Here is a 24,650-nt window from a genome sequence, read left to right on the forward strand (position 1 = left end):
CTGTGGTGGTGGTGGTGGAGGCGGCCTCTGGGAGGCCTTTGGCTGTGGTGGTGGTGAAGGAGGCATCTGGGAGGCCTCTGGCTGTGGTGGTGGTGGAGGTGGCCTCTGGGAGCCCGGTGGCGGTGGCGGCCGCCGAATCCGTATATTATACTACTATCTACAGCACAGACATTCTCTCAAACAAGCTCAAGAACAAGGTCCTTTACAAAAATTATTACTTCCCTGCAACAAAGCGCAGAGTGCTTCAACAAGATCAAAACTCCAAAGCATATGCCGTTCTTTATGTAGGAGAACAGACTACGGATTTCGATAGAATAATATGTGCTGGATTGAAGAGCTTGTATGAGTATTTACCCTTTTAGGCTGGACCACTTCTCATGCTTTCTTCAAATGAGGTTGTCTATTAACTCGTACATTTCTAAACCGTGACAAGTTTCTTGCGCCTGATACCGTGATTAAGAAAAGACGCAACATATTCTCGTAACAAGTGAGAGCTTTTGAAATTTAACCTCAGATGATGTTTACTCTCAGGAATGTAATGTTTATGAGTAACGAGCTCTCTGCACTGGATATCAGTGATTGGAATGTCCAGTAGCAAATCCCCTGTGTGAGAGTTGTAGTGGATTTGGCTGTTGAACTATTGGTGACATGGTTTTAATTTGTCACTGTAGATCGAGACCCGTGGTGAGCTATAGAGATCATCAACCTCCGGACGGCGGATCATCTAGTTTTAGGTGTAGTGTGTGCAGTGAAGTCCTGGATAGGAAGTTGGACCTCTTGCGACATCTGAAGAGACACAAGGAAGTTCGACCCTTCATGTGCGATCACTGCGGAAAGGTGTTATATAGCCGAAGCAGCTTGTCGAAGCACCTCAGGATCCACCCGCTCCAAGTGTGCGGATTTTCTGATAATTGCTTTAAAAAGGGGAAAATGCTGACTGGTGACACGCGATTGCATAAAGGTGGGATTATAAACGATTGCTCAGTATCTCATAAAAATTTCAGGAAAAGGCCGGACGTTATGCGGTCTGACACGGGAGAGAACCGATACTGCTGCAACGTCTGTGGAAAATCCTTCAGCTGGAAAAAACTAGCAGGTCACATTGGTATTCACACAGGCAACAAGCCTCACTTAAGCACTGTATGCTGCAAATCGTATGTCAAGAAAAGCAGTTTATCTTATCACAAGCTGACTCAAACAGGAGAGAAGCCAAACAGATGCAATGTCTGTAGCAAGTCATTCATTCAGAAAGGCAGTCTAACTGAACATATGCGGACCCATACAGGCGAGAAGCCATACAGGTGCAATGTCTGTGGCAAATCATTCATTCAGAAATGCATTCTAACCGGTCATATGCGGACCCATACAGGCGAGAAGCCATACAGCTGCAATGTCTGTGGCAAATCATTCATAAGGAAAGGCAATCTGTCCGATCATATGCGGACCCATACAGGCGAGAAGCCTTTTACGTGCAGTGTCTGTGGCAAATCATTCATACAGAGAGGTAAACTAACAGAACATATGCGGAACCATACAGGCGAGAAGCCTTACAGCTGCAATGTCTGTAGGAAATCATTTATTAAGAAAGGCATTCTAACTGGTCATATGCGGACCCATACAGGCGGGAAGCCTTACAGCTGCAATGTCTGTAGGAAATCATTCATTAAGAAAGGCATTCTAACTGGTCATATGCGGACCCATACAGGGGAGAAGCCATACGGCTGCAATGTCTGTAGAAAATCATTCATGCAGAGTGGTAAACTAACCGAACATATGCGTACCCATACAGGCGAGAAGCCTTACAGCTGCAATGTCTGTGGCAAATCATTCATACTGAGAGGGAACCTAACCGAACATATACGGACCCATACAGGCGAGAAGCCTTCCAATTGCAATGTCTGTGGCAAATCATTCACAACGAAAGGCAGTCTGACCGATCATATGCGTACCCATACAGGCGAGAAGCCATACAGCTGCAATGTTTGTGGCAAATCATTCATAAAGCGAGGTAAAGTTACCGAACATATGCGGACCCATACAGGCGAAAAGCCTTACAGGTGCAATATCTGTGGCAAATCATTCACAACGAAAGGCACTCTCACCGATCATATGCTTACTCATACAGGCGTGAAGCCATACAGCTGCAATGTCTGCGGCAAATCATTCATACAGAGAGGTAAACTTACAGAACATATACGGACTCATACAGGCGAGAAGCCTAACAGTTGCAATGTCTGTGGCAAATCATTCACTAGGAAAGGCAGTCTGACCGATCATATGCGTACCCATACAGGCGAGAAGCCATACAGCTGCAATGTCTGTGGCAAATCATTCATAAAGAGAGGTAAAGTTACCGAACATATGCGGACCCATACAGGCGAGAAGCCTTACAGTTGTAATGTCTGTGGCAAATCATTCACAACGAAAGGCACTCTGACCGATCATATGCTTACCCATACAGGCGAGAAGCCATACAGCTGCAATGTCTGTGGCAAATCATTCATACAGAGAGGTAAACTTACCGAACATATGCGGACCCATACAGGCTAGAAGCCTTACAGGTGCAATGTCTGCGGCAAATCTGTATTATGTATGGAGCCTAGGGAGTCTTATTTTCCTCAAAGGGCATGGTCCTTCTTAGCTGATACCATCATTTTTCCTAGTGTCAGCCCCCTTCCATTTCTTCTCTCCGATTACTAATATATATAGGGGATGGTTGCCTAGTTGTACTTTCTCTTAAAACAATGAACTAGATTTTAGGCCCTTTTAATCAACAGGCATCATAATCTTAAGCAAGGAGATTTGTGGTGAGGGCAAGATATTTGGTGGCCATGACATATACAAGGAACTGTCCCATCAGTCGCCTTACTGCAGGCGAATGGTAAGGGAACAGCCCGTTTCTGTGTCCCATATGCAGAGGTGTAGAATCACGGTGGAACCATAGCCACCCCTCCTCTTCTTGGTTGGCCGGTTGGAGTGCATGCTGTCAGACCACAGATCAGCCTACTCTGCAACCATCAACATAGATTTCTGCCTTCGATATACAGTAGGTACAAATGGCACTGTCTGAAGTGAGTTTCCACTGTCTTCAACTGGCATTTCGTCTAGGTCACAGCAAAGTCCCTTGCACACCGTAATGTTGTGGAAGTAGCAGCATATTGTTCATAATACTGTACTAAATTAGCAAGCAATTCCTTGGACATAGCTCTTAATAGGTGGAGCTATGTTGTGACTTGGGATGGGAATGTTTTGTGCTGGATCAGCTGCCATATTATTGTGTGTAGATCCTGATGCTACATATTTCTGTAAATTTATTAGAACTCCTCTCCTGCGGATGGACTGAAAGGAAGCATTATTTGTACCTCCTGCATGTTGTAAGAGCGAGCAATCACAGAATCTGTAAGCTCTCTCTTGTCTTTTAAACCCTCAAATATATTCATGATTCCATCCTTTTCCATGTAGCAGAAAATTTTTGATATATCCTACTGTCACATAAAATAGAACATTTTTTATTGTAAATAGTGTAGGTCAAAATATTAGAGTACGCGCTTACGGTACATGAGTTGCGGCATTTATTTTTATTCACCTATAATGTCGTGGCTCTCGATTACTCTGCACTGAAGTTCGAAGAAATCATGTCCAGTGACACATCTCTTCCCAAAATTGACTCTAATGGATGCATAAATTATTACTCAAAATATAATGCCCATCTGCAAGTCATACTCAAATTAATAGCGCAGAAAACATACATCTAATTCGTCATTACTCCGTCCGGAGAATTGCCATGTCCCAGGCTTACTTTACATAAAGTGAGCACACGATAATACTTTCCAAAAATAACTAACATTAAACCCATGACCTTATTAAATCATTTTCGCCCGTAATTAGGTTTAATTATTTTTACTCATTATTATTATTATTATCATATTCCTGACCGTGCATAATCTCACTCGCAAAGCTGTCGTATGAAGTTACTCGGATGACTCTAAACAAACTCGAACCCACAAACATGTCGTACCATCGTAGAATGAAATTCTACACTAAGAAAAACACTAGAACACTGTCCTAATTTGTCTCAATTAATTTTCAAATTATTTCAAAACCAATCAAAATTAACGCGGGGTTCATTTATTTTTTCATCTCTCCTGCCTTCTAAATTCTTAGGACAGTTGAGGTCTCTCTCGATGACATACACTCATTTCTAACTAATAGAACAAACACACACTCATTCCAGGGCACTAACTACCTCTCACCAAAGAAAGAAGAATGAAAAGTCTAACTACTGCAAAACTAATAGAAATCTAAATGAATAAGGTAAGGCTACGTTTACAAACATTTTACAAAGATAGAAAGAAATTGAATTCTTAAAGAATGCTCATGTGGCTGGTGTGAACTGGATTTTGGCTGATGACCTAGCACGTGGTCACATCACCTTCCATCGAACGAAGTCTCGCCCATGTCCGACGCCTTACATGCTTAGTGACTCATGGAGGAGCTGAAGATACACAGGAACTTGTAGTATTCTTCGCGGAACTGGATAACCATCTTGCAGTGAACTCGAACCAAGGACCTTCCTTCTTCCAAGTTCTCGTAGAAAGCTGAAACTAACAAAAGTCTTAGCAATAGCCCAGGATACACACACGATGCTTTATAATTTGGATGTAGACGCTTATCTTAGGACAACCCTAAATAAAATCGTAGCTAATTTTTCCGAGTGTCTGAATTGCTGTTTATACAGTCCTCGCTGCCTTCTCTAATGTAAAGTCTTCCAGTGAAGCAAACGACGTCCAGTCTCTTCCGTAGCTGCAGTCAGAGTAATGCTCAAATTTAGCGTCCAGAAGTACAAAACCCTCTATAAAATTTTGCTCTGGAATTACCATTAATTTCCTATCCTAGACGTAGGTGCGCCCCTTAATTACATCTAATTGGTGGATTTGTTGCATTCCTGTGAAGATTGTCATTTTTATTGGCTGCTCCAGTTTCACGTCACTTGACTTTCCATTTATTGATCGATTGAGATCAGGCTGCTCGCCGGGTCACGTGGTACGCACACATGTGTTTGAAGGCCACATAACAGGAATTCCACCCTGCTTCCTCGTTCTCTAAGTAGGTCGGGAAAAACCGGTCCGCAAGTGGCTGGCTCGCACTAGCACGGAAATACAGAATCTCACCCTCTTGGCGATTAAATAATGTTCCAACACGCTGATGAAATAAATCATTTCCTTTTACTAAATTATTACCACTTTTGAAGGGGACACTAAGAGACGGCGTTATCGTGTAGGAGGCCCGCCGACCCTTTCAGGGAGTAGCAGTAGTAGTTATACAACAGTCTACATCACTTTCCTAGTGCTATTAGGAATATAGCATAATTTTAGACAGTGGTACGACAATTTTGGAGGATCAAAACTACTCATGGCCTGTCCAGTTCGATGTCACTAACTCAGTACGTTCTTATTTAATGTTCATAATTACTACACACTCAGGGAATAGTACTGTTCCCTGCAACACGCAGTACACGGCAGATGATGGCCACCTTCGTCGGAGGATCTGCCTTACAAGACACCTTCTACTCCTCCATGAGCCTTCATATCTTCCATGTATTATTATTTTCATTATCTACACCGCACGGTATATTATATTTTACGCTATGTGTATTATCAGTCGCCGAATAAGCGAGAAATTTCCCTCCTAACAGGCGAGTTACGAGCCCTGCAGTTCAATGACACTACGTACAAACTGCACTGAAGATCTCCGGAATTATCGCTCCACGCTAAAAATGTACACAACATAAACGATTCCTATAGCTTTTGTTAGCGACAGTTTTTCGATAGAAGTAAATAACTGAGAATTTGTTGAAGAAACGTAAAAATATCGAACATGTGTGTTATAATCGTGAATAGAACATAAAGTGCACTTCAACAGCCTGCATAGCCTGTGCTTGAGTTACGGATTGGAAGTACTTTATAAACCAGTAGCGTGCATTGTAGGTATACAGGCTAAGCCGGGCTTACCCGTTGGACCTGAGAAGCAAAGTAAACAGTAATGCAACTGTAAAGTGCAACAATTAGTTTTATCTTGTCAGTTGGGAATACTATTTTTTTAATGAAAGCAGTTGCTGCAGCAAGTGTATTCTGCAGTATGCAGTACACATATTCTACAGTACGAATTTCTGCATTCGCGAGGTTACGCGACACACCTACCGCTTGGCTCGCCCAGAGTTGAGCTCAAGGTGACGCATGCTTAGTAATCGTGCCAGTAAGTGAGCTTGGTAAGCCGACAACTCAACGCTGCCCGGCTTGATCGCATTTTGTAGCAGTGTGAAGCAACTTTGTGCGGGTTTATGATACGTTTATTTATTGTGATTTGGCTTATTGCTGAAACAGCTCTTGCGAGTGATAACTGACAGCAGTGAAGAACATTTTAACAGTACGAAGTTCCAGTTCATTTTAGAATGAATATTAGCCTTTTCTTAAATGTAACGGTGTGAGAAAAACTTGTCTACTAGTAGATACCAGCGTCGTTGTGGACCATGTGGCGTGTTGGTAGGGGCGATGATTTTCATAATAATAACATGCAACGTGAGCAGTGCTGTGTCGTGAGTGCGTAATTGTGTATTTACGTAGAAGTATTTAGTGAAATATACGGTAATTTCTTATTAGTTTCAACTATCGTAATATTTGCGATAGCTGACTCTATTTGTGTGATTGAAGACTGTTCGACAAACCGTTTCGTTTTAGGAGCTTATGTAAGAAACTAGAAATTGTTCAATCTGGAAAACCTTCTCCAGATATGCCCAACCTTAAAGGGACGCATAGAAATAAAAGTCAAGAGTACGTTCGTCATTTCCAAACTTCACAGTACATTAAAACAGAATGGATTGCTGGAAGTTCCAAATTTAATAAACTGGTTTGCTGGCCATGCTTACTCTTTAGAAGAGACCGAACTGTTTGGTCTCACACTGGTTATGATAATCTGAGTAACTTGCACAATGCCATTCAAAAGCATGAGAAATCGCAGTCACACATTTCTGCACTATTACGGCTGAGAACTTTTGGAAAATCTAGAATTGATATTCAGCTTGATGCTCAATTGCTTGCAAGCGCTGTACAATATAATGAGACCTTTCGGAAAAACAGAGAGGTGATCAAGCGATTGATTGATGTTGTGAGTTTTTTAGCTACTCACGAATTACCATTCCGAGGACATTCTGAGGGTGAAGGTTCTTTGAACAGGGGTGCTTACTTGGGTGCATTGAACTTACTCGCCACTTACGATGCGACGTTAAATACACACCTAGAAACATCGTCCGTGTTTCGCGGAACTTCAAACAGGATACAAAATGACTTAATAAGGGCAGTCAGTGATGTAGTTTTGGAAAAAGTGAAGTCAGAAATAAAACACGCTACTTTTGTTGGCCTTCTCCTTGACGAGACTTCAGACATTATGAATTTGTCTCAACTATCAACTACTCTGATATACGTTGATTCTAAAAGTGGTAAAGTTCACGAAAGGTTAATTTTTTCACTGATGTTAGCGCAGATCGAACAGCCAGTGGTTTTGCTTGAACATGTGAAAAACATCGTTACTGAGTTTGACGTAAACTACAGGTTGGTTGCACAAACGTTCGACGGAGCAGCTGTGATGGCCGGCCACACAAGTGGACTAAGAACCAAAATACAAGAAAAGAACTCTTTCCAAAGGCCATATTTATCCATCCATTGTTTCAGTCACAAGCTTAATCTGATTTTGTCACAGTCAGTTTCCTGTATCAAGGAAAGTAGAATATTTTTTCAAACCTTAACGGGATTAGGATCATTTTTTCACAAGTCCTCTAAACGATCTCATGGACTGAAAGAATTTACCGCAAAAAGGATGCCTAGAAATGCTCCAACACTGTGGAAATTTTCATCTCGTCTTGTTTACACAGTGAAAGAACATCGCACTTCATCCCTTGAATTCTTTCGGAATGTTTTAGATGAAAGCTCAAACTGGGACAGTGAAACAGTAGTAGCGGCACAAGGTTTGATGAAATTTCTAACCAGCACTGAAACTTCCTTTTTTACTGATTTTTAACAACATTTTTACCTTCACTGATATCCTTTTCAATATCCTTCAATCCAAGCATTTAGACGTCCTATATTGCTCCCAGAAAGTTCAGGAAATCAAAAGAGAGATACAAAACCTCAGAAATAAGTGCGACGTAATTTGGGCCGAGACTCTGGTCTATCATGGTGTCGAAGACTCTCTACCAACTAAACGACAATGTCGGGATGAATATACAATAATATCAAGGAAATGCCTTTACCACTCTATTTTTGACAACATTATTGTACAATTAAACGAAAGATTTGGGTCATTAAACCAATTACAGTTTACTTCCTTGTTGGATCCTCTGAAGTATGAAGCGTGCAAAGCTACTTTTCCTAATTCCGCTTTTGAAAATCTTAAACTGTCCTATAAAGACTTGTTTGATTTTATCCGATTGAAGAATGAACTTACCGTGCTGTATTCGTTTGATGAATGTTATGGTCAATACCCTCATCAGTTAGAGTGTTCTCTGAAAAGCAAACGATTAAATACAGCCCTGCCTTTAGTGTATAAATTGGGTGTACTTGTAGTAACTGTTCCAAGCACAGCAGCGTCAGTTGAAAGATCATTTTCAGTTCTCAAGAGGATTAGGACTTTTCAGAGGTCAACACAGAGTCAAGAGCGGCTATCAGTCTTGGCAGTTCTGTCCATAGAAAAGGAAGTTCTGCACCAACTGAAAAGCACAGACACATTTTATGATGTCATCACAACATTCACAAAACAAGAGAGATGACTAGATTTCACCTTCAAGTAGACTCAAAGAAACCAAAAATCTTGTGGAGTGTTGTTAGTAGTAGACCATACAGTGGACAATAGAAGAACTTCGCACAAAAACGTAGCAAATACGTTACTATCATTTTTGATAGGCCTATGTGTACAATGTAATATGCATGATACTGTTGCAATAGTGTCAGAGGTATTTCAAGTTGGCTTCTATGCTGAAGGGTGAAAAGTGTAACAGGACAGAGAGTTTTCTGATACATACATAAGAGATCAAAGAGTTTTTAACTGAATAGTGACGGGGATACATGAAATAGACGTGATTTCTACTAATCTATGCACTTTCTTGTAGGAAACTGATTAAAATAACAATTTTTAGACAAAAACGCAACAATGACACGTTTGTCTTCCTTTTTTTACGGATTTTGCACTGTCACTGGGAATAAATAAACTATTTCTATAGATCTCAATAAGTTAATTGCAGCTTTAAAAATATATCGATTTTTAAAATCTGTAGATGTGATGTCGCTAGTTATTTTGTGTTTCCTGAAAAGCCAAGGTTAGAAGTCCTTCAATTTTCAAGAGATTACACATATGTAAGTCTATATGGTTACAGCTTGGTTATATTCCTTTGTATAATGATGTACGTTAAATTATACTTCCTACGTCCGGTAATTAGAACGTCCTACCTTGGACAGCATACCCACTTTTCAAAACCACCGCACGCCACTGCTGCCCTCTGACTTCGAGAAACATGTGATGGTAGTGTCCCGCAATAATCCATCCTAGTTCTGTGTCTTGAGGAATAGGATAATCTGGTGATCGAGTTCTGGGACCAAGTTTCAATAATGAAAAGAACTGTTCTGTACCCATTAACAACTCAATGTCACTTGGCGGGAAGAGCTTGCGGTCAGTGAGCAAGTTCCAATGTTTATGCTGAATGTAGAGCTAACACTCTACCCCACCAAGTGCCAAAGTTATGAATAGTGCAAGCCTTTACCTTTCACCATTCCAATGGCCCCCATTGCTTGTACGGAGATGACTTTGTTTTTTCCTTTTTAAATACAAATACTCATGTTTATTATGTTTGTTTATTCACACTCCCTGCTCTGTAGGTAATTCAGTGTCCATGGAATGGCTCTTGATGTTGTAAATTACCGTTCATTTATTTTGTATTGCATACTTTTGTTGTTATTATTATTATTATTAATATTACATACGGTATCTCTTAAAATGTAAATAAACTAATATTTAATATAGTAGATTATGCTTATCTCTTTGGATTCATTTATTGTATTGCATATTGTTATCGCTATGGCAACATGGCGTCTTTATGATGTAGACACAGTTGAAAAGTATTTCTTCCCAAATAGATTTGTTATACACCCCGTGTGGGTGAGGGACGAAGATGAAGAATACACCCACGATGTACTCTGTCTGTTATAGGAGGCGACTATAAAGGGCGACCAAGGGATGATAGTGTTACAGCCATGAATATAATTGTGATTAGTAGCATCATGCGGGGAACTCAATGGGTCACCTTTACTTGCGAGTGGTACCACTATGTTAGGTACACAATAGGTTGGTGATTAGTAGCAACATAAGGTGAGTCTGGATGGGTTTTCCAGTACCCGTGATTGGTACCATTGTGCGAAACACCACGGGTCTGGGCGTTGTCTGCGATTAGCATCACTATATCAGCGACGCCGTGGGTCTGCGTTGCCTGTAATCAGTACCCACTATATGAAGAAGACCAAGGGAATACTGGAACCCGTGATTAGTACACCTAGGTGAGGAACACTATGGGTTTGCGTTGCCTATAAGTAGCGTCATAATGTGAGAAACACCATTGGTCTCCGTTACATGTGCGAAGTAAAATACTTTTGAGTCATACCATAATGTGTGGAACACCATGAGTCTACACTATTTTTATTAGTACAGCAACATGACAAGTACTATGATTTTACTTTACTAGCGATACGTGTCCTTATGACGGGCCATTGACCAGCATTTTGGACCCCTTTAGACAACAAGCATCCTCGATTCAGGATTATGCTTTAGAAGTAGTCCCCTGGTCAGTAATACTATCGTTTATGATAGTTTCTCTGTCGGATCCACCGATTGTTTTAAATTCATATCCACCCATTTATTCTTCATCATCACGTTTTTATTCTGCTCTGTGGACGATTTTGAATTTTTAAATTGTCATTCTATTTCGTCTCATTTCATACTATTAGGGACTGATGACCTAGATGTTAGGCCCCTTCAAGCAAAAAGCACCACCACCATCATCACTAGGTTAATTATACCCGCACCAATTAGACTACAGACTAGGGAAATGCCTTTTATTGCAGTACATAACGTTCTTACTTATTTGTATAATTCAAGATCTGAAAATCCATATACAGTTATAACTGGTATAAATCGAAACTGTGTAATTTGGGAGAGAGTAAGCCTATGTGGTATTGCGCGTTACAAGAAATTGAGTGAATTGGCTGGGCAGTTCGATTACACTGCTGTGAGCTTGCTTTCAGGAGGTGGTGGATTCCAACCCCTCAGTCGGTAGATCTGAAGTTATAATTGTTTTTTTCCTTGGTTCCCTCGTTTTCACTTTAGGCTAATTCTGTGGCTGTACCTTTATTCATGCAAAGACCGCTTCCTTACATTTTAGTATTAGCCCTCTTTCCTATCCCATTCTTGCCTTAAAACCTGTCCTCTATCAGTGTGACTTAGGCCAATATATTTAAAAAATCTGGTAATTTTGTTTGACTCGTTAGTGCCCCTGGAGAATTCGTGGGCTTCCCTAATATGGTAAGCTTGAGATACACCAAATTGTAAGGTCAAAATATGTTTAAAATGACCCTCTTGTCCCCTACTGCTTATTGAAGACAGAAGAAGAATAAAACAACATCCAAGCCAAAGGAAGGATGTATAGGTCCTACGTGGTAAGTCCTTGAACTTATGGAAATTGCAATAAAATATACAATCTAGATCTCTCTCGCTCCCCCCTCCCGTTGACGATACGGTTATACTAATGCCTAAATTAAAATGAATGCAGGAATTATTTACATTTAATTTAAGCTGATGAAGGAGGGAACGTATGACTAGCTCGGGTTGGCGGGTTCGAGTCCGGCAGTATTTGAGGGTGTTCAAATACGCCAGTCTCATGTCTGCAGACATACCGGTACGTAAAAGAATTCTTGTGGGACGAAATTCTGGCTCCTCGTCCTTTATAAAAACCATAGATTTAGTTAGTAGAAATACACTGACTGACAGTGACAATGCAACACCAAGGAGGAGTGGTTCGAAAGGGATGAAAGTTGGGGAAAAAACAGAGACGGCACGGAAGAATAATTGATGTTTATTTCAAACCGATATGCAGGTTACACAATGCGCACGGCATCGACTCAGTAGGATGTAGGACCACCGCGAGCGGCGATGCACGCAGAAACACGTCGAAGTACAGAGTCAATAAGAGTGCGGATGGTGTCCTGTGGGATGGTTCTCCATTCTCTGTCAACCATTTGCCACAGTTGGTCGTCCGTACGAGGCTGGGGCAGAGTTTGCAAACGGCGTCCAATGAGATCCCACACGTGTTCGATTGGTGAGAGATCCAGAGAGTACGCTGGCCACGGAAGCATCTGTACACCTCGTAGAGCCTGTTGGGAGATGCGAGCAGTGTGTGGGAGGGCATTATCCTGCTGAAACAGAGCATTGGGCAGCCCCTGAAGGTACGGGAGTGCCACCGGCCGCAGCACATGCTGCACGTAGCGGTGGGCATTTAACATGCCTTGAATACGTACTAGAGGTGACGTGGAATCATACGCAATAGCGCCCCAAACCATGATGCCGCGTTGTCTAGCGGTAGGGCGCTCCACAGTTACTGCCGGATTTGACCTTTCTCCACGCCGACGCCACACTCGTCTGCGGTGACTATCACTGACAGAACAGAAGCGTGACTCATCGGAGAACACGACGTTCCGCCATTCCCTCATCCAAGTCGTTCTAGCCCGGCACCATGCCAGGCGTGCACATCTATGCTGTGGAGTCAATGGTAGTCTTCTGAGCGGACGCCGGGAGTGCAGGCCTCCTTCAACCAATCGACGGGAAACTGTTCTGGTCGATATTGGAACAGCCAGGGTGTCTTGCACATGCTGAAGAATGGCGGTTGACGTGGCGTGCGGGGCTGACACTGCTTGGCGGCGGATGCGCCGATCCTCGCGTGCTGACGTCACTCGGGCTGCGCCTGGACCACTCGCACGCGCCACATGTCCCTGCGCCAACCATCTTCGCCACAGGTGCTGCACCGTGGACACATCCCTATGGGTATCGGCTGCGATTTGACGAAGCGACCAACCTGCCCTTCTCAGCCCGATCACCATACCCCTCGTAAAGTCGTCTGTCTGCTGGAAATGCCTCCGTTGACGGCGGCCTGGCATTCTTAGCTATACATGTGTCCTGTGGCACACGACAACACGTTCTACAATGACTGTCGGCTGAGAAATCACGGTACGAAGTGGTCCATTCGCCAACGCCGTGTCCCATTTATCGTTCGCTACGTGCGCAGCACAGCGGCGCATTTCACATCATGAGCATACCTCAGTGACGTCAGTCTACCCTGCAATTGGCATAAAGTTCTGACCACTCCTTCTTGGTGTTGCATTTGCTCTGTCAGTCAGTGTATTAACATTATTATTCTCATTTCAGAAATGAGCTTAAAAGCTGACCTAATTTCCGTTCACATAGATTAGCACATTAGTCCTCCTCTATGTTTCATGGATAAGCTCTAAGATATAACCGACCTGTAAACTGAAAAATATGACGAATAATCTCTCTTTCAGGTTATTGATGAGAGAAAGAAACCGAGAAAATCGAAAAGAAAGCAGCTTGATTTGTTCTGGGTGATATGTGACAAAAGAATAGCGTTACAAAAATGTTGCAATGTTTGGGCTGGGAAGAATTGGAATAAAGAAGACGAGCTGCTCGACTAAGTGGTATGTTCCGAGCTGTCAGTGGAGAGATAGCGTGGAATGACATCAGTATACGAATAAGTTTGAGTGGTGTCTTTAAAAGTAGGAAAGATTAAAATACGAAGATAAGGCTGAAATTCAAGAGGAAAAATTGGGGCAAATGTTCATTCATAGGATGTGGAGTTAGGGATTGGAATAACTTACCAAGGGAAACGTTCGATAAATTTCCAATTTCTTAATAATCATTTGAGAAAAGTCTAGGAGAACAACAGATAGGGAATTTGCCACCTGGCCGACTGTTGTAAATGCAGATCAGTATTGATTGATTGACTGATTGGTTTAATGTTTGATTGATTGATTGATTGATTGATTGATTGATTGGTTGATTGATTGATTGATTGATTGATTGATTGATTGATTGATTGATTGATTGATTGATTGATTGATTGATTGATTGATTGATTGATTGATTGATTGATTGATTGATTGATTGATTGATTGATTGATTGATTGATTGATTGATTGATTGATTGACGCTCGTACAAAGGAAAGTAAAGGCACTAAGTAATTTCTGGAATTTTCGAAAATCACACTGCAAAGACTTCACGCAGAATCCCAAGGAATGTAATGCTATTCTTCAGAAGATGCTCAGCAAGCGGTTAGCTACAGAAGTAGTAGTAGCTGGTCAAGTTTCTAAGTAATGATGCGTATATTTTATATTATAACAAAAGTTTTATAGTATGTACTTATTTGTATTAGACAATAATTTTATAGTTAATGTCGTTGAAAACACCTATTTGCAAAGCAATCCACAAAAAAAAAATATATATATATATATACACTTACATTGTGACCAAGAGCTGAGATACACTGGCTAACGTGCGGCAGACAGCCGCCGATCTGACACACTGGGCGTCTCCTTGGAAACCGTGCCGCCTAATGGGGAAGGCTGTAACTTAGGAATTCTGGCTCCTCCCATTACACTGTGATGCGCCGAGACGAGACGGCGAGTTGGTTTCACATTTTGCTGCCAACAGCCGCATACGCTAGCCGATGAAGGATGGGCGATATCAATGCGAGAGTTGGAAACAGAACTGAAGTATTCGAAAGGGTAATTGGTAAATGTGGGGATTACATGGAAGCTAATGGGAACGGGAAACGTTTGTTGGACTTCTATGCTAGTTTGTGTTTAGCTGTTACGAATATATTCTTCAAGCATAAGGCTATTCAGATGGGGAGCTAAGGGTAACAGATCCACAAAATATACTATATATTAACCGATTTTAAATTCTAGAAATCTGGTAGGAATGTGTCAGTTTTACGGGGATTTTTCGGTGATACAGACCACTATCCGATCTGTAGTGAACTGAGTATCTCTAAGCCTAGGATACAGAAAATGAAATATATCTGCAAACGAACAAGAGTAGAAAATCTCCAGGACGAGGAGATTAGACAGAAGTACATGGATATGATTAGTGAGAAGCTTCGAACAGTGGACAGTAAGCAGGTTCAGGATATAGAAAGAATAGGTGGCATACAGGGATGCTGTAGCAGGAACAGTAAGGGAATGCCTAGGAACGCGTATGTGTAAAGGTGGGGAAAAGCGAACATCTTGGTGGATTGACGAAGTGACGGTAGCTTGTAAACGTAAAAAAAAAGGCTTATCAGAAATGGCTCCATACAAGGGCTGATGCAGACAGGGAATTGCACGTACTTGAATGAAACAGAGCGAAACAAATATTTGTTGAATCCAAAAAGAAACCGTGGGAGGAATTTGGTAATAACCTGGAAAGACTATGTCAAGCAGCAGCGAAACCTTTCCGGACAGTAATAAAGAATCTTAGGAAGTAAAGGAAAAAGGAAATGAGCAGTGTTTTGGGTAATTCAGGTGAACTCATAATAGATCCCAGGGAATCACTGGAGAGGTGGAGGGAATATTTTGAACATCTTCTCAATGTAAAGGGAAATCTTTCTGGTGATGTCGCGAACAACCTAACTAATGGGCAGGAAGAAAGTGATGTTGGTGAAATTACGCTTGATGAAGTGGAAAGGATGGTAAATAAACTCCATTGTCATAAAGCAGCAGGAATAGATGAAATTAGACCCAAAATGGTGAAGTATACTGGGAAGGCAGGAATGAAATGGCTTTATAGAGTAGTAGGATTAGAATGGAGTGTTGGTCAGGTACCTTAAGATTGGACAAAAGCAGTAATTGCACCTATCTATAAGCAATGGAACAGGAAGGATTCCAACAACTATCGAGGTATCTCATTGATTACGCAGGGAACGGATTTATATGTAAATGCATATCTCTTCAGGAAGATAAAATTAATTATATTTTTCATTATCTTTAAAAATCATGACGCGTGGAGATGAAAAATGGAGTTTTTATTTTCCATATTTTTCCATATTTTTGAGTTTAGTACATATGTTCTATATTCTTCGTCATTAAAATCAATATAGTCCATGTTTCGGTTAAAAAGTATTAAATTATATTAAATTAGCAGTCATCTCAATAATGAAGAAATAAATTAAAAATCAATATTCGAAAAATTAATATTTTAAGTGGTGTGCAAGTCATTATCACGCCTGTCCAGGTCTGGGCTGATAAAATAACTGATAAGCGGTGCGAAGAAAGAGAGAGGTCTGAATCACACTTACAGCACTGATAAGCTGCATTACATAACATCGACTGTGTCTGTGCCATAATTTCGTAACTAGGACCGGGCGAGTTGGCCGTGCGCGTAGAGGCGCGCGGCTGTGAGCTTGCATCCGGGAGATAGTAGGTTCGAATCCCACTATCGGCAGCCCTGAAAATGGTTTTCCGTGGCTTCCCATTTTCACACCAGGCAAATGCTGGGGCTATACCTTAATTAAGGCCACGGCCGCTTCCTTCAAACTCCTAGGCCTTTCCTATCCCATCGTCGCTATAAGAGCTATCTGTGTCGGTGCGACGTAAAGCACCTAGCAAAAAGAAATCGTAACTAGGGAAATCTCATTCATCGACGATGTGCTAGTTGTTTCCGGATTAGTTCGTAATTCGGGCATTCCCTTTGATTGCTTCATAACTCCATCTAGTTCACTACCAGTCATTCACAGTTTGAATTAGCAGTGAGACGGATCATAGTGTTCTAGTACGTTCAGTGTGTCAGTTGTATATTGATATTCATTGAAGACATTAACATTGTTACAATGTGCCTAAAGTAGCTGTCAACCAGTTTAAAATAGAAAAGTTACGTATCAGAAAAGAAGATGGTTTATCAACTGACAGTAAGATATTATTTTGTAATTTGTGTCATTGTGCAGTGACATCTACTCAAATGTTCCTAGTGCAACAGCACGTTTCAACCAGTAAACACCAGGCTAACAAACAAGGATATTCCAAGCAGAGACAGTTGTTTCTGACACAACCAGCAACTTCCAGTGTAACGTTCGAGTTCAACACCGATCTCTGCCGAGCTCTCATCTCTGCTGACATACCTCTCTTATAATCAGCGCTTCAGGAAATTCCTCAAGAAATATACCAAACGATCCATCCCGGATGAGTCAACGTTCAGAAAAACGTACTGTTCAGCCATATGCGATGAAACTGTTCGGAAGATAAGGATAGAGATTAAAGACGGTCCAATTTCGGTTTCCATTGATGAATCAACGCACAAAGAAGGCAGGCTAATTGGCAACGTAATCATTGACTTTTTAAGCGAAGATTATTGTAAACGGATTCTCTTACACTGTGATGTTTTAGAAAAGTGCGATAACAAAACTATAGCAAAACTGTTCAGTGAGGCTATGAGTAACCTTTGGCCACAGAGCGTTAAGTATAATAAAGTGTTACTTTTTATTAGCGAGTCTGCACCTTATATGATGAACGCCGGAGAAGCATTATGTGCTGTATATCCGAAGATGACTCATTTAACATGTGTAGCACATGCCTTTCATCGTGTGGCTGAAGCGGTAAGGGACAGTTACCCCAAGGTAAATTTATTGATTTCCTCAGTGAAAAAGTTTTTCTCAAAGCCCCTCAGAAGAGTTCATCTTCTGAAAGAAATGTACCCAGAGGTTCCAGTGCCGCCTAAGCCGATTCTAACTAGGTGGGGTACGTGGCTGCAAGCGATTGAATATTATGTTGAATATATATAGACTGTATTAAGAACGTTCTACATACCATGGACTCTGAAGATGCAGCCTCAATTGAAGCCGCGAAAACAGTTGTTTGCGACATATATGTGAAAAATGACTTATGTTACATTCAGCATAATTTTTTATGCATCACAAAAACACTGAAAAGGCTCCAATCCTCGCATCTCCCACTTTCTGAAAGTTGTGAAATTGTGAATAAAACTGTGGAACAACTAAATCCTGCAAATGAAGCAAACTGTGCTTTCAAATAACCCCGGACAAAGGTTGCTGCAATGCTGTGTGGGTATTTAACTGTAAGATTAACACTGGATTTAACGCCAGTAGGTATTGTGAAGATGAATTATGCCCCCCATTACGTCTTCCGATGTTGAACGCAGTTTCAGTCAATATAAAACTGTCCTTACAGATAATAGATGGAGATTCACTTTGCAGCACTTAAAAGAACATTTTGTAATCCATTCCTTTGGTAACAGAGAATAAAATATTGTGTGTTCTTCAAATATATTAAAATGTGAAGTGCAACATTATGCTGCATGTAGATCTACTTTGTTTAGCTTCTTTGAACTTTGATAAAAATAGAAATGAATGTTATACGTGCAATTTTACGTCCATATATACAATTCCATATTTGAATAAAAATAACTAAATATATATGCACATATTTCAATAAATATTAGTACATATAAATCCGTTCCCTCCTGTATGATTACTATACCAAGCAATGTATTCACCAGCATCTCGGAAGAGAGGGTGCGATCAGAGAGGAAGTTGCATGAAATCCAGTGTGGTTACAGAGCACGGAGGGTCTGTCAAGATCCAATTTTCAGTACGCACCAGGTGAATGTAAAATGTTAGGAAATGAATAGGCAGCTGTGTTTTGGTTTAGTAGATCTAGAGAAAGCATATGACAGGGTACCGAGGGAAATGATGTTCACAATACTGCGGGGGATGACATTAAGGGTAGATTATTAAAATCAATCAAAGGCATTCGTGATGACAATTGGGCTCCAGTAAGAATTGATGATAGAACGGGTTCTTAGTTCAGGATACTTACAGGGGTTAGACAAGGCTGTAATCTTTCTCATTTTCTCTTCGTAGTTTACGTGGACCATCTGCTGAAAGGTATAAATTGGCAAGGAGTGATTCAGGCGGGTGGAAATTTAGTATGCCGTCTGGCCTCTGCTGACGACTTCGTCTTAATGGCAGATTGTGCCGAAAGCCTGCAGTCTAATGTCCTGGAACTTGAAAATAGGTGCAGTGAGTATGGAATAACAATTAGCCTCTCCAAGACTAAATTGATGTCAGTAGGTAAGAAAGTCAACAGAAGTGAATGTCAGATTGGTGATACAAACATGGAACAGGTAGATAATTTTAAGTTTTTTTGTTGGTTGTTCCCCCAGGATGGTAATATAGTAAGTGAGATTAAATCAAGATCTAGTAAAGCCAATGTAGTGAGTTGGCAGTTGCGATCAACATTGTTCTGTAAGAAGGAAGTCATCTCCCGGACGAAACTGTATTTACATCGGTGTGTTTCCAGACCATCTTTGCTTTACGAGAACGAAAGCTGGGTGGGCTCAGGATATATTATTCATAAAATTGAACAGACATGAAAGTAGCGAGAATTGTTGCTTTTAAAACAGGTAGGAATAATGGCAGGAGAGTAGGCCTATTCGTAACTAGCAGATAAAGGCTAAGTTAGGAATGAACTCGATGGATGAAGCTGCACACGTAAACCGTCTTCGGTGGTGGGCACATGTGCGACGAATGCAGGAGGATAGGTTACCTAGAAAAATAATGGTCTCTATTATGGTGGGTAAGAGGAGTAGAGGGAGACCAAGTTGACAATGGTTTGGTTCAGTTTCTAACGACTTAATGATAAGAGGTATAGAACTAAATGAGGCCACGGCACTGGTTGCAAATAGAGGATTGTCGCGACGTGCCGTTTTGGTAAATTCACAGAGGCTTGCAGACTGTACGCTGAATGGCATAACGGACTTTAATGATAATGCATGTATATATGTATTAAAACCGTATGATTTTATTTCCGTTAGTGTACGAAGAATTGGATCGTAAAGTTCAGGCACTTGATTCCTCCTTCCATGGCTGTCCACATTCGTTTAGACTTACGGACCTGCTTTCGTATTCTCTTTCTTTCACCCGGAGAGGTTCCTTCTCCCTTATATATCCTCTTTGAGCTGGATATAGCGGGACACAATGTCCTTAAACACTACTCATTTCACTCAGTGCCAACAGTGCACTTTTCAGTAAGTGCCTCATACTACAATTGTAGACATTAAGGATGTATTCAACTACAACTCTCCCCACAGTTGTGTATTTTAGTATATATGAGTGTTACAGTGTGATTTATTACAAGTATGGAACTGGGTGATATAACAAGCCCATTCACATTTCAAGTAGCGGAAGAAGTGTCTCATACTCTGTAGTTGTCTTAAGTAATACAGTCTACGCTGTGCTGCGAATCAGTTCGGTTGTACAGTGTGCACGGTATTTACTTCGTGGTCGCGAGGAGTTTGTTCGTGCTTTGTGTCTTGTGAAGTTAGCGTGTGATGGCTGCCGCCAGTGATGGGAGGTCCCTTCTGGATATCTCCAAGTTACCAGTTGAAAAGGAGATTGAGGTGGAAATGGACGATGTTTCTCTAAATAGTGAATCTAATAATCAAAATTCTCAAGATCCAATACCTAACAAACAAACCACTCAGAATACTCAAAAGTCGACATCTTTGATTAGTTCGGACGAATACACTCGAGAACATTCTGGTCCTTACATTGTTCTAGTAGAATCTGTAACGGACAAAAATGTTGGAGAGCTGCATCCTATGACCTTAGGTCGTTTATTTTGTGATCGAAATTTACCAGTAAAATCCATCATACGTAAGGGCAGAAATCGTCTTCAGGTGCAATTTGAGCATGCAACCCAAGCAAATAAATTTTTGAGTCACCCGTTATTAGAATCTATTTGTGCACGGGCATATATTCCAAGCACAAGCATATTCCGTGTTGGTATCATAAGAGGGGTTGATAAAAATTTGACTGAGGAATCTATACTCCAACATCTCAAATCTGACTACATTGTTAAATCTGTCCCGAGATTAAAACGTAAAGCGGTTGTTAATGAGGCTATCGAATACCTTCCTACTGGATCAGTAAAAGTAGTTTTCCGATCCCAGCAGTTGCCACGATATGTCTCTCTATATAGTGTCTTTCTGGAGGTGGAACCATTTATCTTTAATCCCATAATTTGTAAAAAATGCCAGCGATACGGCCATACAATACGTCAGTATCGTTCGCAAACGTTCCGATGCGGCAAATGCACCTTGTCGCATGCTACGGATAAGTGTACGGAGCAGTATACCAAATGTGCTCATTATAATGGGGACCATCCCACAGGACATGAGTCATGTCCCGAGCACAAACAACAACAGCTTATAAAGAAAATAATGAGCACCGAGCATGTATCTTTTCTTGAGACCAAGTCCAAGATTTCACCACCTAGCTACTGCCCAGCGCAACACCCCCAACAATTTCCCCCTCTTGTTGCTGAACACTCCCCTCCTCCTATTTCAAATCCGAGAAAACGAAAGTTTACTCAGATTATTACTCAATCACCCAGACCGCAACCCGCTCAGGGGTATGATCGAGCTGCACACATGGCTATCCTTCGGGATACCCCTAATCCACTTACTGTGCCTATGAACATAATGCTCCCCCCACCCCTTTCACAGCCGCAATTCCCGGCTCCTTTGGCAAATGTAATTTCCCCCCTTCCATCTTCTGACCAGCCACAACGTCCCGTTTATCGCCAAAAAGACGGCTTACAACAGGACATACATAAAATTCTTATCCTCCTACTGCAGGCGGTAGGCGGTCACCCTTCTTTACAGCATGTTATTTACCAATTACGTAACAGGTTAAGTGATATTTTTTCTTTATATGATCAATATCGTCCAATGGAATGCTAGGAGTGTCCTTCATAAGGAGAATGATATCCAGTTAATAATTAATGAAACTCAAGCACATGTTATTGCTTTACAGGAAACATGGTTTTCCGAACAAACAAATTTTCTACTTCCCGGATATGATCTTGTGCGGTATGATGGCCCGGAGTATGGAGGGGCTGCATTTCTTTTTCATTATACGATCTCATATCAATCATTACCTATACAGTATTACATTCCACATACTTTTCTTGTCGCCATTTCTTATCGGCAACTACACCTTATTAACCTGTATTGCCCCCCTGATATTTATATTTCGAGTTCGAGTTGGTCTAGCTTTTTCCATCAATTTCATCATTTGTCTCATATTATCATCTTTGGGGACTTCAATCCGCATCATACAGCATGGGGTGGCATTAGTCATACCCCACGAGGCTCATATCTCCTCATAGCGTCTCAGCAGCATGACCTAACTCTTCTTAATGATGGATCCCCCACTTGCCTCACTGTACCTGGATCTCCACCTAGTGCGGTTGATTTAACATTCTGTCGATCAATCTTGACCCCTATAATTACGTGGTCAAGACTCTCAGATACCTACACCAGCGACCATTATCCCATATGGATTACGTATGGAGTTGGTAGACCCATACAAGTCCAGCCCACTTCAATGTCATCCAGCAATGTACGTTCAATACGATCATTTGATGAACAGACACATATATCTTATAGGCAATATCATCTTCGTCATAGCTCCGAGCGCATCAACACGTACTCTTCCCTTATGTCACTTCTTCATCAGTATCTTGATATCTATCATCCTCCCAAACCATTCGCCTCTTCTACTCCTCGCCCGTTCCAATATATCCATTGGTGGGATAAGGAATGTCACCAATTAATATTAACCCACAAGGCTTTATTCCGCACATATCGTCGTTCTCTAACGCGAGATAATTATTTACGTTTAAAGAATCATATTGCCAAAACTAAACTTATCTTTAATCAGAAAAGGCGTGCTGCGTGGAAGTCGTTCATCTCCTCTCTCAATTCTCATATGTCAGCTCTGCATTTATGGAACGCTATTCGTATGCTGTCGCGTGCCTTTCAACATCAAGTACATCGAATCATCCCACGTGATATCATCAGTAAGTTTCTGCATTCTTTGCCCCCCGACTATGTGATACCTTATTTTGAACTTCCCTCGTATAATGTTCGCTCACAGTACTCCACTCTAATTCAACCCATTCAATTAAGTGAAATATCAGCTGTCCTTCATTCCGCCTCTAAATCCACCCAGGCCCGGACTATATTTCATACACTATGCTCCGGCTCTTACCCTTACGAGCACAAAATGCACTTCTAAATTCTTATAATGATATTTCACTGAATAAGCATATTCCACTGCATTGGACTGAATTTTTTCTGATACCGATCCTCAAACCACAAAAATCCCCAACAGATCCAAACAGTTATCGTGGTATTGTACTTGGATCTTGTATTCGTAAGACATTCTTAAAAGTATTATTACAAAGACTATTATGGATTATTGAGTATTATCAGTTAATACCTAAATATCAATATGCTTTCCTTAAAGGCAAAAGCACCCAAGATTCTATTAATATTTTTACTATTGACCTGCTCCTAGCCAAACATCGAAAGCAAAGTACTCTTTCTATATTTTTAGATATCAAAGGTGCATATGACTCCACTGTCTTTGGGAAAAAATAGCGGTAAAAGGCATACCTCCCGCCTTTATTGTTATCCTGCAAAAATCATATACATATCGCTCATTAAATATTAAATAATCGTATCATCACGTACCCAGCCGCTCTGCTTGTTATGGTTTGCCTCAGAGTGATATATGAAGCGGAATTTTATTTGCCCTTTATATCAGTGAATTGGAACATCTCATTTCACAATATGCCCGAGCACTTATTAATGCAGATGATATAGTTCTTTACACATCGCAAGACAACATTGATGTTGCCCGACAGCTGATGAACCAGGTCATGAGTCACGTGTATATATGGTTTCAAGATAATGGCCTTCAACTATCCATCGAAAAATGTGCGGCAATAATATTTACTCATAAGCGTTCATATGATCACTCTCCCTTTACTTTTGAGGGATATAGTATCCCTCTCAATACTCATCATAAATACCTTGGCATAATCTTTGAATGAGCTTGCATCCGGGAGATAGTAGGTTCGAATCCCACTATCGGCAACCCTGAAGATGGTTTTCCGTGGTTTCCCATTTTCACACCAGGCAAATGCTGGGGCTGTACCTTAATTAAGGCCACGGCCGCTTCCTTCCAACTCCTAGGCCTTTCCTATCCCATCGTCGCCATAAGACCTATCTGTGTCGGTGCGACGTAAAGCCCCTAGCAAAAAAACAAAGCAAAAATAATCTTTGATCACAAACTCACCTGGCAACGTCATATTACTTTGATATGTAGAAAAAGTTGATGGATTTATCAAAATTCTTAAAACTGTAGTTCGTCGTAACTGGGGCGCCGACCCCAATACTGCTCTTTCCTTATACAAAGCATTTATACGCTCCATTTTTGATTATTCAGCTCACATAATAGACATCGCTTCAGTTACCTCGCTTATTCCACTCAATACCCTCCAATTTCAAGCTTTACGCTTTTGTATTGGAGCACTTAAGACTACCCCAACCAATGCATTATTAGTGAAAACGAGTGAAGTCCCAGTTGTGATAAGGCGTTTACTGCTCTCACAAAAATATCTGATTAAAAGGCTTGCTTTTTCAT

The 24,650-nt window shown here is 41.1% G+C and overlaps 1 protein-coding gene across 1 annotated transcript; it reads left to right on the top strand.

Moving 5' to 3' along the window:
• Positions 1 to 1,278: 1,278 nt before the first annotated feature.
• Positions 1,279 to 2,754, top strand: LOC136886252 (zinc finger protein 84-like; the record flags this gene model as incomplete). The annotated part of the gene is made up of 1 exon (XM_067158986.2): positions 1,279 to 2,754. A coding segment is annotated over one exon (1,272 nt), but the record flags the coding sequence as incomplete, so codon positions are not given.
• Between the last annotated feature and the right edge of the window lie 21,896 nt (positions 2,755 to 24,650).

The sequence above is a fragment of the Anabrus simplex genome, chromosome X, assembly GCF_040414725.1.
Source record: "Anabrus simplex isolate iqAnaSimp1 chromosome X, ASM4041472v1, whole genome shotgun sequence".
Lineage (NCBI taxonomy): Eukaryota > Metazoa > Arthropoda > Insecta > Orthoptera > Tettigoniidae > Anabrus > Anabrus simplex.